The 13,981-nt window shown below is 40.3% G+C and overlaps 1 protein-coding gene across 19 annotated transcripts in view; it reads right to left on the reverse strand.

Moving 5' to 3' along the window:
- The window catches only part of clasp1a (cytoplasmic linker associated protein 1a), a 99,063-nt gene that overhangs the window by 53,691 nt on the left and 31,391 nt on the right, over positions 1 to 13,981 (reverse strand). For all 19 annotated transcript variants that reach the window (XM_039599621.1, XM_031735120.2, XM_039599630.1 and 16 more), the window contains exons 5-8: positions 12,868 to 12,959; positions 12,655 to 12,730; positions 12,191 to 12,288; positions 10,972 to 11,042 (exon numbers count right to left, since the gene is read on the reverse strand). In XM_039599621.1, the coding sequence (XP_039455555.1) occupies positions 10,972 to 11,042; positions 12,191 to 12,288; positions 12,655 to 12,730; positions 12,868 to 12,959 (337 nt within the window). The remainder of the gene's footprint in view (positions 1 to 10,971; positions 11,043 to 12,190; positions 12,289 to 12,654; positions 12,731 to 12,867; positions 12,960 to 13,981) is intronic.

Below are 13,981 nucleotides of genomic sequence, written 5' to 3' on the forward strand. Positions count from 1 at the left end.
CGGCTTCGTAGCTTAGCAAAGTCGTATTTTTGAGCGCTGTGTACCACATAAAATCAGTTCGAGGTCAGTAAGCACAACCAGAATTCATACATAAGGCGCACTGGATTATAAGGGGCACTGTCGATTTTTCAGAAAATCAAAGGATTTTAAGAGCGACTTATTTTCTGAAAAACACGGTAATAACGACAGCCCGCTTGCATGCTCTACCAAAAATTGTGCTTTGGTGTGTATCTGACAGACAAAAGCCAAACCAGTTCCACATCACTGAAGTTGCAGCATTTTTACAAACCAATTCTGATTCATCTGTTTCATTCAACGATTCGCTTTCGCCGTTCTCATTCTCTGTCACCGCCATGCTTTTTCCACCATGTGCGTATGAAAACAAAGGCACTGCGCATGTGCATTTTACCCGTATTCTATCGCAATATTTCATTTTCTTATCATTGCCTAACATTTTACCGGTATTACCGTGAACGGTATGATGTGGCCCAGCCCTACTGGGTACCTTTGATGTTTGACTCTGACACTCAGACAGAATTACCAGTTAAATGCACTATGATCCCCCCCACCCGAGAAACTGGAGAGAAAATCGCCTGGAATACCTGCTTATCCTGCTGCCTTGGCAACCCAAATTTGGACAAGCAGAAGAAAATAGAGGGATGGATATCTATTTTTAAGAGTAACAGAAAAAGAATCACCAAATGAGAAAAAACTGCATCTACAGCTGAATCCTGCAAACAGATTACAGTGGATTTTTCTAACAAATACATTCTCTGAGATTAAAATCCTTCTCGGAGGGCAGCCATTATTGGTATTGCAAGAAACTCCTTACAAGGTTTGCTGACTTTATTCCAAGAACAAGGGTTGAAATGGAAGTTGTACTTTGAATTTGCTAATATTGAAGTCTCCCATAGATTTCTATTCAGCATTAATTAACATTCTCTCAGTGTTTGCAGTAACAGTGTTTGCTTGTTACTGTTTGGGATTTGCTTCACATTCAGGTTTGTGCTCCCCCAAATGAGCCTGTTCACAAACTATTTGCACAGATTGTCAGTGCGGCAGATAACCCCGAGCATGTTTCCCGAGCAGAGGGGCCACTGCTGTACCGGCCTCTTATTGTGCCCATCAAAGACGCTGTTTAAACCCCAGAATCACAGGACCAGAAGGGCTGTCTGCACGATTCACTTGGCAGAGAGCAACAGGAAGACAAAAGCATCATTCAAGAGGTTTATACTCGTCTCTTCATTTCTGTGCATCTCCCTTTGTCTCCCCCCCCCCCATTAAAATTACACAAGGGAGGTTTTAATACCTCATTTAGCTAAAATTAAAGGCATCTTTCATTCAGATAGTTCTGAGCATAGTGGACCTGTTGTCTGGTTCTTTGGGGTCAGCAGCGGTCTAACTATAGCAAAGAAACATATGTGTGGCTCTTGTTTGATAGCCATCTCTTAACTTTGTGATGAGTTGCTTATCTTAGTCATTTTGCTGATATATAATCAGATGTATAATAAATGCAGGCCTTAATCAACAGACACTGAAACTCTGATGAAAGTTTGCTTACAGAGGAGTTATAAAAGTCTGCACAGTCTTTTCTAAATGTGTGACCTGACAGTGAATTCCCTCTGGCGGGGGGCTGAATGATTTTGCAACCGAAAACATTAAAAACAGATGATGTTGAATAACGTCTCTTGTAACATTTAACTGTCCTGCTGTGATCTAGTTTTTGCAAACAGCTGGAAATTTGTACATTTTGTTAATAAACTCAGTTGCAATGAAGACTGAACTAATTTGCTCCCAGCTGTCGACATGCAAAATGCATGTTTGAACCTTCTATTTTTATCAGTATGGCCTCTTTGAATCAAAGACATTTAAAGAAAAGATACTTCTTTGGTGCTTTAAAGCCAAATCCTCCTCCACACAGTAAAACAGCCAATGGCAGCAAATACACAGCATGCACACACCCACACACACACACACTAATAAGGAGCTTGTTAAGCTCTCTGCAGCACCGCTTTCACTGTGTGTGTCACGATCAAAGAGCTTCCTTAGAATGAAGCGCTCTCCTTTCTCCTCGTTCACACATTGGAGTTATACTTGAAATCAGGCTTCACAGCTCACAGAATCACGTCATTTCTCATTTTACAAACAGTCCCCAACGTGATGTCACATGAGTGAAGAAACTCTGTGACTCTTATAACCTGAATTAACACGTTTTTTTTATTTTCCAGTCAAGTAATAGACGCTTAAACCGGCTGTCATGATGAGGCTGAGGATGCAGATCTGCTCGTCACAGCTGAACACTGAGGGAAACACAAACCTGCAGAGTCTGCAGTGTTTATGTAACAGCAGCAGAGCACAGGAAGGGGCTTGTGAGAGCACACACACACTACACACAAAACGCCTCGGGAATTCAGCCAGTCACAAAAACACTGTGATTGTGTTCAAGAAACTGAGAAGTGAGCAGCTGACATGGCGACCCACCCACCCACTCACAGCTCTCCTCTGTGGTTATAAATACAGCCTGGATCCAAAGCCTCAGTGTGCACAGATCTGAAGAAATAATACAAACTTCCAGCTCACATCCGAGATATCCACACACAAAGCTATCCATCTGGATGATGCGCCACGGAAAACCAGACCTCCAAACAGTTTATACATGATTAGAAATCGTCAGAACTCACTGAGTTTACGAGTGATTTTGACAACATTTGGCTTGTTACAAAGCTAGAGCTGTATTTATGATATGGGACAATTTAAAGTTTTAAATGCAGCTTTTATTACCAAACTTACAGCTTATTTTGTGCTGAGAGCAAACACACAGATGCTTGGAGGTTTAATATCTGTACATAAGTGAGTCTTTATGTTTCAGTAGTTCTTTCTCCTCTCGGCAGTTTATAGAAAATAAAACATTTTATATGCATGAAATGTATATCATACATAAGAAAGGAAATGTAAAGAAAATGGAAAACAATAAACAGACTAGTCTCACACGCTGTTAAGAAAACCTAAATAGTCACAGACGAGTAGAACCGCTCCTTTTTTTTGCAGCTCATCTTAAAGTCAACATTTGGCTTGCTAGCATTAATGAAGCTTTGAAACAAAATGCACTGGATTTATTCGGCTAATTTTTGTGGCCCATACGACTCTGCTTCCAGGTAAAATCACCTGTTAGCCCCTGAGTAGCTCGAGATTACCTTCGCCTCATCTGGTTCCCTGTGGCCGTGTGAAAGCCGAGCACAACAGCAGAAATGATGCATGAAGTGATCGCAGCAGGTCTGGAACACGACCAGGATCACCCTCACCCCGCCCCACACGATGTCATCTCTCCTGTCAGAGGAGCGCTGACGGTCTGTTTCTGATTTTATGTTGAACTGCAGAATGTTTATTTGGTTCCTGCTTAATCAGAAATTCCCCAACATATCACACGCGCAACATATTTATAGAAACTAAGTGAGTGGGAAGGACTCTAGGTTTACCTCTTGTTTATTTCTACATGTGCTGCATCAGTAGTGAAAATACTGCAGCAAAATAAATCTCTGACTTCATGTTTCCTAAAGCATGTTTCGCCCACTTCATCAGGTTTCTTGGAGCATCAGCCTATTTGAAAACGCACCACTCCCACTGTGAGGATGACCTGCTTTCTTCACACAATTCAAGTGCTGCAATAACTTTAGTTCCACTTTGGTTCTTAAAAGAGCTGCTGCTGACTGCTGCTCTGCCAGTGACTGAACCGCTGATGTAAAACTGCAAAACAAAATTCATGTCGAACCTGAGGAAGATGCTCATGTCGGGGCTGGCTGCTTTTATAACGAAACGTCAGCAGAAGCAAGATTTTTTTGTCCTTGTATACTCCTTCCACAAAACCAAAGGTCAGCTTATCAAAAATTATACACACAAAAATAGATAACTGAAGGGATTACGTAACAAATTATCTAAATGATACAGAGAAATGTGTAACAGTTTCCACGATCAGGAAAGTCACATTGTCGCTGGTGGCTTCAGGCACCAGGAGGTATTCTCTAAACAAGAGGCACAAAATGTGACACTACCATGTGCACTGCATGGAGAAATCACAGTATGACCGCTGAAAGCTGCTGCAGCTTCTTCGCAGCAGTCACACTTATAATTATAACGCCACGCTGCTGCAGAAACAACCGCAGACTCCCTCCTCTATCGCCAGAGCTATCAGAAAAGTACAGAAGTGGCTCAGAGCGCATTTTGCAGCAGAAAAAAAAGATTACATAAAAAGATTAAAACTCGAACACAGAGCCACAGAGACGATGATAATATGTGGGGTGTTTCAAAATGTGTGGTCTGAGAGCTCCTTGCATTTCCAGTCTTACCTTCTCCAGCTGTCATGGTGCAAAGCTGCTGAGCAGAACAGGAATGCAGGTCCACAGCTGATCGCTCCGCTGATCGCTCAGCTCTCACCGAAGTCTCTGCCACCTCTCTCTCTCTCTGTTTACCTCACAGTGCTGCCAAAGAAATGGCTGCTTTGTTTTGCTCCCTCCCTCACTCTTGTCGATTTATCCCTCCACAATCTCTCACCCTGCTCCCTCCTCCCTTGTCTCCTTCCCTGAAAAACCAGCCTGTCTCTTTCCATCTGTCTGTAGTCAACCATCTAGAGAGCGAGCAGTTGTATATTTTTGTACTTTCGAGATATTTTTAATCATAAAATATTTCCTACCAGGAATTTGTCATTTTAGCTTATCTGTCACAGATAAAGGAAACACTGAAGGGATGGGATACAACACTGTAAAATGTAATATCGTGTTTAATTAAAAATATTAAATAGGCTGAACTCAATTTTTATCAATTTGTTATTAGAACTCAATTTAAATAAGTTACCAGTACTTTTTATGCAAAAACGCTGATAAACTCCATTTATTTAAGTTGTCTTAAGTTAGAATAACTAAGTAAGCTGGAAGTTTTGCTTCTCAGGGCGGAAGGATGAAAGATGTGTTTTGAAAATGCCACGTGACTACCGTCCTCCTCCCTCCCGGATCAGTCCGCATGTTCACGGTGCATTTTTTATGGAATATGTTGAGCAAACCTGGAGAAGCTCAGCTCAAGATATTATTGTTGTCATTGCTGTGGATCTTTACCTGATACACTGACTTGGTGAGTAAATGTTTACTCTTATTCAAACTGATTTTGTGGCTTCTCTTAGTTTAGCACCAGGTTTAAAATCTTGCTAGCTAGTTAGTGTTAGCCTAGCGTTGCTGCTGTCGCTGGCTGTTACTTAAAAATTAACACCACAGCCTTAAAAACCTTACATAAAACTATGTGGTGAAATTTTCTGTTGATTGTTTGAAATAAATAAGTGAGATAAGAGCCCAGACAAAATTCTTCGGGAGGTGCAGCCGTTAGGGGTGGGGTAGGTGTGGGATGTGGGGGTGGATAACAGAGCTCTCCGAAAACGTGGAGCACTTTTGCAAATATGTGATATTTTGATAAATTAAGTAGATATTTGAGCATTACACAGCTACATTCTCGCCTGAAAATATCTTAAAGGTTTTTTTGTGACCCAGAAAGGGTAGTCTGGGGAAAAGGAGGATAGCATTTGTCGGCCACGGTTGTCAGAGCCTGTGCGCACTTGTAAGCGCGGCAATGGCGGAGGAGCGCCGCTGAAAAACTTATTACTTTTTCTGGGTCACAAAATAAACTTTTAAGATATTTTCAGGCGAGAATGTAGCTGTGTAAATTTCAAATATCTGCTCGATTTATCAAGACATCACATATTTGTAAAATGCTCCGACGTTTTCGGAGACGTCTATTTTTTTTCATGCTTTGTGGCAGCTTTAGAACATCTGTGGCATCTATTAATGTCAAATCTAGCCTTTATTTAACAACATAAGCAAACTCTATGTTGCAATGATTGCACAGCCATTAAGGATCAAATCAGTTTCTGAAAAATGTTCTGTTTTTTCTCCTCTGCTTGCTTCTTACTGTCTTTGAGGCCGATCGGGACCAGCACTCCTGCTGTTGGACAGAAAGACATCAGTAAGTATTTTGGTTTTCCAATATATTAGCAACTGTCAGTGACATTTATATTAATCAGGCTGAACTTTAATCATACTTTAGATCAGCCTGTTTTACTTATTGTTTTATTTGTGCTTTGGTTTGGGGAAGTTGTTTCTTTACTTATCTTTTCCTGTCTTCTGTTATTAGACTTGAGATATGACTGCACTATGCTGTTGCTGGTGACCACAGTTAATTCTACAAGACATGCTGTGTAAGTAAACAAACAACAACAGTTTGGTCTGCATTTCTTGAAAGATCACATCCCCAAACTTAGTTTAGAGGGTCTACACTGTATATAGTGAAGTCTGCAAGTTTTCTAACAGCAAAATCTGTTTTGTGCACAAATCATTTTGCACATCATTAGAATGAAAGTTATTGGCCATGTTTGCATAGCCCTTTTAAAATGATGCTTTCATGACATTATTGTGTGTTGGGTGGTGGTCAGGGCTATCCAGACTGACAAGTGGGACATTGAATGTCACCTCTCCAGTGGGGAGGGAGCCTGAGATCGTCTAAATTGGAGTCTGTTCTATACCAAATGCAGAAAAAATGTTTTAAGAAAGCAATTAAGTTCATGTTCCAAAAATATGATTGTTTGCTTGCAGGACAACAGGAGAGATGAGTCCTCCGTCACAGATGGTGTGGTCAGTGAAGATGGTCGCCTGCAGGTTCAAGCTCATTGCATCTCCAACCCACATCCACTGCCACTGTACTTAAGGGAAGTTAAAGACTTTCTTCTGCACTTACATTTGGATCACCTCGATCCATGACAGTCATTCAGGCAGTAATGCCTGGACTGGAAACAAGCATCCTTAAAATAATACAACATTCCAGCTCATGTGTTGGAATGGAAAACAAATGTGTTGTTTAAATTAGAGACTGCACTTGTGACAGAACAATAAATATTTTATTTTGATTATATAAGTAATGTAAGTACAAAACAAACTGTGGTAGACCTAAACTTATTTTCAGAATAATTACATCTGAGACTTTGTTTCATTGTAAGATTATAACAGTGATGGCAATATAATTGTTTGTTGTTCAGCAGAACAGTGTCCAGTTTGTTGGCTGTTATACTTTGTTGTGTTTGGAAATAAAAGTTGGGCTGATTTTTAACATCATTACAAAAAGTGTTGTTAATTATTTTTAATCACATTCAGGTTACCACAAATTGTTTTTTCATTTAGTTGAACTTGAAATGTTTGTCAGTAGGTAAACAATTAGTATTGCACAGTCAGAGATATCAAGTTATTCTTAATACTGCAGACTTGCAATGTATAAGTTGTCCTAACAGTCATCTTAAGTAAGCTTTACTTAGTTTTTTTGAGGCAACGAGTTTCCATAATTTTTTTGAGTTCTGGGAACTAACAAGGCTGTACAGTGTACTCAAAATGAGTAAGTTGCCCTAACTTGGTCATCTTACGTAAACTTGATCCAATTTTTTTGAGTTCTGGGAACAAATGAGCTTGTACAGAGTACTCAAAGTAAATAAGTTGTCCTAACTTAGTCATTTTTAGCTAAGCTTTACTCAATTTTTTTGAGGCAACGAGTTTCCATAATTTTTTTGAGTTCTGGGAACTAATTAGATTTTACAGTGAAGAAGAGAGCTGTAAAAACATGATACCCGTGTAACATATAGCACTTTAGTTGCTGAAATAGCTCGGAGAGGTGAGAGGTAAAGCTACGTTTCGTAATTACCCTCTGCAACTATATCTATTACCACCAGGGGGCAGCATTTTACCAGTGGGTGTATTGAGATGTTTTGGGATGTGTGCTACCCTTAATTTAATTTCTGACATTTCTTTTAAGTCCTACTCCCCATTCCCTCTGAAGCTTTGTCTTTTCCCCCGGATGCTGACCATAACGGTTAAATAAAAGGTGCACTGACTCACTGCTTCCTCTTGTGGTAAAAAGTGGTATTACATAGTTGAACTTTAGCTGACATCCCTCCAACACTACGCATCCTTTAGAAATGAATTCAAAGCTGTTTAAGCTGTTTTTTCCAATCTGTTGTCCTTCAGTTAATTTTGGAACATTTTAAACTTCTGCCCTGTGTTACAGTTTTCCATTTTTATTTCTTTAGGAATATTTTTCTCTTTTATCATTTTTACTGTGTTATTTAATCAGTGTAATTACTTTCAGTTTTAGTCTGCATCATAATTATTGTAATGTGAAGGGTTTTCAGGGGAAAGATTTGGGGACAGAGCAGAATAGAATAGAACCAAAATTCAACACGAAGCTTTATGCGGGTTTTTTTACTCACATGTAGAATGTAGAAATACCAGACTCAATAGTCAGATGCAGCAACGCTTCATCGGGCCAGTTGTGTCAACAAATTTGACCAACCGTACAAAAAAAAACAAAACTAAAGATATTTACTGTAATTTTTTCTCATTTCAGTTTCATTTGTGCACATCTTCAGCTCAGTGTTCACTCCTAGCTTTTTGCTTAGTTTTGGTTCCAAAGCACCAAAAACCTTTGCAGTGCCTGAGTTATCATGATAAAAATAAAGTCAAAACTTAAAGTTTAATGAAACTGTTATCTATATATCTACATCTATCTAAATATATAGATGAAACATCTATACTCTCTCTGTTTGGTCACACTACCACCCTCAGGCATCCATGTATGTGTTTGTTGAAACTCTAAATGACTGTGTGTGAACTGTTTGCATTGTATTATTTTACTTGTTAAATTTGCCCCCTGACAAATGTGCTCATTACATAATAACATTAACTGAGCATTTTCAAACAATATAAACTCAATGAAACATCAAACTCACTCTTCAAACTACAGTTGAACACAATTACAACTGAAGTGCAAGAAAAAAATGTAAAACGAAGTAAAAACAAAAAGGACTGTAATAACTCAGTGCAGTATAATAACCCGTTTCCTCGATGCTTAGAGCTTATTTTGCTGTCACGACGACGCTCACTGACCGTCCACATTAACACCAGACATTCCCCTCTCTCTAAGACTGACAGTTTTCAATTAAAACAAGTCACAGAGTCAATTTCAGTGGAGCTGTGAAAGAGACGAGTCGAGCCAAGCTGATGGATATAAAGGCTCAATATCTAATAAGCGCTGAAATGAGTCATGTTTACATTCTCCTCTCAGTCCTCCAAGTTAACTTTCACACAGCAACATGAACACTGACTGTAGTGTCCATTTTTATTATTATTAGGACTCACACTCAGGAGTCGCTTTATGTCCAGAGGAGCTGAACAATATTATTTATCCGCAGTAAAATGAAAGGAGATTACAAAGAAACTGACTGATGAGAACATTTTTTCTGGACTCTAAAAAACAAGTAAAAAACAAGGATTAACTAAGGGCAGGTCAGGTGGGATTTTTTTTCTCCAATTTGATGGATTTTATACAGATCAAATTAAGAAGTCGAATAAACAGAACAACAAAGATGAAAATATGGTGCAAAAATAACCGATAAAAATAGCAGGAAAGAGATGAAAGGACTTCAGTGCCGACTGAAATGCTGTGTCATCATCTTAAGATTGGGACTGTGACTCAGCAGGCTGGTGAATAAAGCTTAAATCTGACAGAAAATCGTGCAGCATCATGACTGATCTGGTCTTACTGAAAGTTAAACTTCACATGACACTCAAAGAAACTCAGAGCAGCAGCTGAGACGGGAGGTGGAGACTGTTTTGAAACACTGATCCCTGTCTCACCGTGTTCTCCTCGGATCAGCTGTTCTTGCTGTAAATGCGGCGTTAGCTGTAATTAGACAGAGTCAGCAGCTCCAAATGCGAAGAATTTCTAACATCCACCCAACTGCAGTTTTATTTTTTTCATGTTTCTGATATATTAACAGAGTCTGCTAGTCTTTTTTAGTTTCACAGAGGGACATCTGAAATCTCTGACTCTCGCCCCAGGCTGTCCGTCGGGCCTGAAACCCTCCCCCATCCTCCTCCTTTCTCCGCGTTCATGTACAGATTCAACATGGAGGGTAGACTCAAACAGAAGCTGACACGCCAGAAAAAGAGAGTGATGACACAGGAGAGAAAATCTTCCACAAGGAAGTTGTCTTCAAGCTCTGCTGTCACATAACTTCTAAATTTCACCCTGCATCACATGACAGACACACCAAGCTCTTCCATCCCCTCAAAACAAAAATGACTTAAACCACCAGAAAGAGAATTGTTTATGCTTCAGGGCTGCAATCGAGAATCCTTAACCCATGTATTTGTAGCTAAAAATCTCAGACATCCCCTGAACAGATTACAAAGAGGGCAGCTCTAAGGACACACTCACTCAAGCGTGAGTGCTTAAAACACACTGTGCAGATTTCTTGAGAGCGGCTCATCTATACTTTATGACTAAAGTCATTTGTCACAGAAAACAAGGACAACAACAAAAAACAAAAACAAATGCAAACATGTTCAAATGTCCTTGTGAGAAACAGTCTGATACAAATGCCCCACCAAAAACAACAACAACAAATGTATAAACCACAACACCGATGAAGCCTAGCACCTCAGAGGAAGTCACAGTCTCTGGTCAAAAAAACAGGAGCAGTAATATTCAGCTAAAACTTCTGCAGCTTCCAGGTTCACTGAAACCAGCTCCGGAAGTTTCAGCTGATTTTGCAGCTGACTCAAAGACAAAGGTGCAGGAAATCTGAACCTTTGCAAATTTTTTTTTCAGGACAACAGGCCCTCAGAGACCGGCTGTTTGGACAGCCTGACCGACCAAGCGGGAGTCAGACAACGGGGAAAAATGACAGTCATCAACAGCAGGATCAGCAGCGCCTTTAATAAACGTGTTTGAGACGTCCCACCTGTTGCTTTTTGATAGAAAATACTGAGGTACATATAATTTATCCAGCCTAAAACTACAGAGATGTGATTTGAATTTCCACATCAGCCAGCCCCTAATGTGCTCTGCATACCAGCAGAAGGAGCCTGAAGCAAAGGGAGGAGCACTAACCTGAACCAGAAGATGAGATCATGTTCCCGGATCTTTGGACTTCATCGAATTTGCTGAAGATTACATTCAAGCTGTAACAGAGGGACAGAGAGAAAGACAAGAATGTGAAGATAATTATGCAGATGGCACATAAAACAAAGCAGATGGGCAGCAGAAAGTAACTAAAGACCTGTTTACTGCACCATCCATCACCTCCGAGGTGAGAATCCCTCCCTCGGCTTTCTGCTGCAGGGACCAAAATAGACCGAAACCACCACACAGATGACTAACAGGCAATGGGGCCAGAGAGAGAGCGCGCGAGAGGGGTGATGGAGGGGTGCAGAGACATATGGCCCAGTGTGAAGGAGGAACGAAGAGGACACAAAGGGAACAAAGAAGATGCCGCATCTGAATGTTCGCTGGTATCTGATATTAAACGTGAAATCACGTTTTGAGCCCGAGCTACAAAATTCTGGCGCCATTTCAAACAGCTTGTTCATGGCTGATTACAAGAGCGATGACCATAAATCCGATTTAGGAAAAAAAAAAAATCATCTGGGGTGTTCAGTCATGAGCCAAAGCTCAAACCCCCCCCCCACAAAAAAGCCCAAAAGTAACCTCTGCAGTGTGGAATGAGACCAAAAAGTGCACACACACCAGCTCTACTGCAGCTCAGCTCAACTTTAAATCTGCAGCCAACTTCATACATAATGAATCATAACTGAATATATATTTTAAGTTTAGACAACCTTTTATTTGACACTCTGTGCTGATTTCTGATGTTAAATCACAGGTTCACAGGTGCTCCGGTGACCTGCAGAATCATGTTTTAGGAAGGTATAATCCTTATATATGGATAATTTGATAGCAATTTAAAACAGTGGTAATATAAAGAAAAAACATATAATTCATTTAGCCTTAAAGATGGGAAATTCCTGCAGTACATCAGCCAAATCTGTAAAAATATGTTTGATAAAAATGAAACTCAATATGTGAAAAAGGCAAAATAAAATTTAATACAATTATAATCACAAAGAGACTCTTGAAAGCAGGGTTGCTATAAAATGTTTAACGACTTTCACATTTTACCCGCTTGAACCAAACAGCGTGTGAAAATCAAGCTGTGGTTGAAACAGGGAACTAATAAAGGGCTCTCTGTTCATTAACCATCGCTGTACCGTTAATCAATGAAGGCTATCAAAGAGAAAAATTGTTAAACGGCGGCGGCCTGTTCTCTTACCGTGACTGTGGCAGGCCCTTCTTGCTGAGATCCAGCCTCACCCTCTCACCCACATGTCTGTAGATCTCCACCAGGGAGCTCATGGCTCCATCACGGACCTGGTGACCAGCATCACACAACAACATCAGAGAGGAGTCAAACAAACAGACGTTTCTATTCAGATGTTCCACAACAGAGTCACCATGAATAAAATGATGTAGTTAACTCATCAGACGAACCAATGGGGGGAAAAAAATTAAAATTAAAAAAAGTCATACTGACGTTCAACTCCAGATGGCAGTGTTTAATCAGGTACTCTACATGACATCCCTAGTTAACTCACTGCACCACCTGGTGGTACAAGGTGGTGCCGGCTGGCTTAATTTTAACTTCACCTGGTATCTCTTCAAAGTTTTGGTCATAAATTTTACAAAATCTTCTAAAAAGAAAAACTAAAAGAAGAGAAACATCATGGTAGGCTTTACCTGACTAGTGGGGTCCCCCAGAAGGTTACATATATGAGGAACAATTTTACTGAGAGTCAGGCCTTGGGCTCCATATCTGTAAGACAAACAAATCAGAGTAATGAGCAGCGGGACACAAATGAGGAGACGGGAGGAGACAGATTTTTAAAAATGAGGTCACGTGACGGCCCAATCGGCCTGCACGAGCAGAACGAGCGAAAGAGGGAAACTCACGTGTTCAGCGTGGCGATGAGACAAAGGCACACTCCTTCTCTGGTCCGGTTGTTTTTATGCTTGAAACCTCCCAGCATTCGGTCCCACACGTACTGCAAAAACACACAACATCATGTACACAATGAAACAGGACTTTTTCAAGCTGAAAATTCTGATAAGATGCCCCGTCAGAGGTTGAGAACACACTTTTGTCCTGCAGTTTCATGAAAGACAGTCGTAGTAGTCACATATTTCTTTAAAAAAAGGGGTATAATCTTAATGGCTTACATTTACTCACATTCTTTAAATTCATGCAAGATTTTACTGTAATATTTGGAGAGTACTTGGAAGAACACATCAAAAATCAGCTAATGTGTTTAAACACAAAACTACAAGCTACACAAGCTACACCTGACCAAACCAGTTTCCAATGAAAGGATTTCTCCTCCCTGGTCTTTATACAAACTCAGACACATGTTGTTTAATTGTATATAATTCATCAACTTTTCATCCATTTCTCTATTTCATATTAGCTGCATGCCTCATTTCTACTGATCGCACAGCATTCCAGTCATCACAGCACCCGGCAAGCGTCTGTTACAGAGTGATGCTTTTTGGTGTTATCTATTAAAAATAAAAAAGCACAAGCCGCGTCCTGTGAGAAAGCATATTCAGGCAATAAAAAGTGTAAAGGACGAACATAGTTGTCAGTTAAACCTGATGGTGAAATGCCTTAAACCTGCATTCTTTTGACCACAAAGGGCCAACAGCTGTGGCTGCAAAAATCTGTTTATAGAAGAGTCTACGGGTAGATTGCCCTGACCCCACTTATGTATATGTTAATTGAGGCTGGTTTAAGTGTTAAAAGGGAGGATTATCAATGTTATGTTTATTGACCAACAACGTCATTGACAAGTCGTTAGTCAATGAGTGTGCTGTGTCCTCAGGTTTATAGCTAGCTCTATTGATGCAGTTCACCCAGATGATCAATTTGAAGCTTCAGAGCAGGACTTGGACAACCAGTGGTGGATGTCACCATGGTTACTTCTTTCTTTTATGCTTCCTGTGCTGGAGACCCTGGGTGTAACACCTGTCTAACAAGGTCAACCACTGGCATCCTGCCGGCCTCCTGCCA

The sequence above is a fragment of the Oreochromis aureus genome, linkage group 16, assembly GCF_013358895.1.
Source record: "Oreochromis aureus strain Israel breed Guangdong linkage group 16, ZZ_aureus, whole genome shotgun sequence".
Classification (NCBI taxonomy): Eukaryota; Metazoa; Chordata; class Actinopteri; order Cichliformes; family Cichlidae; genus Oreochromis; species Oreochromis aureus.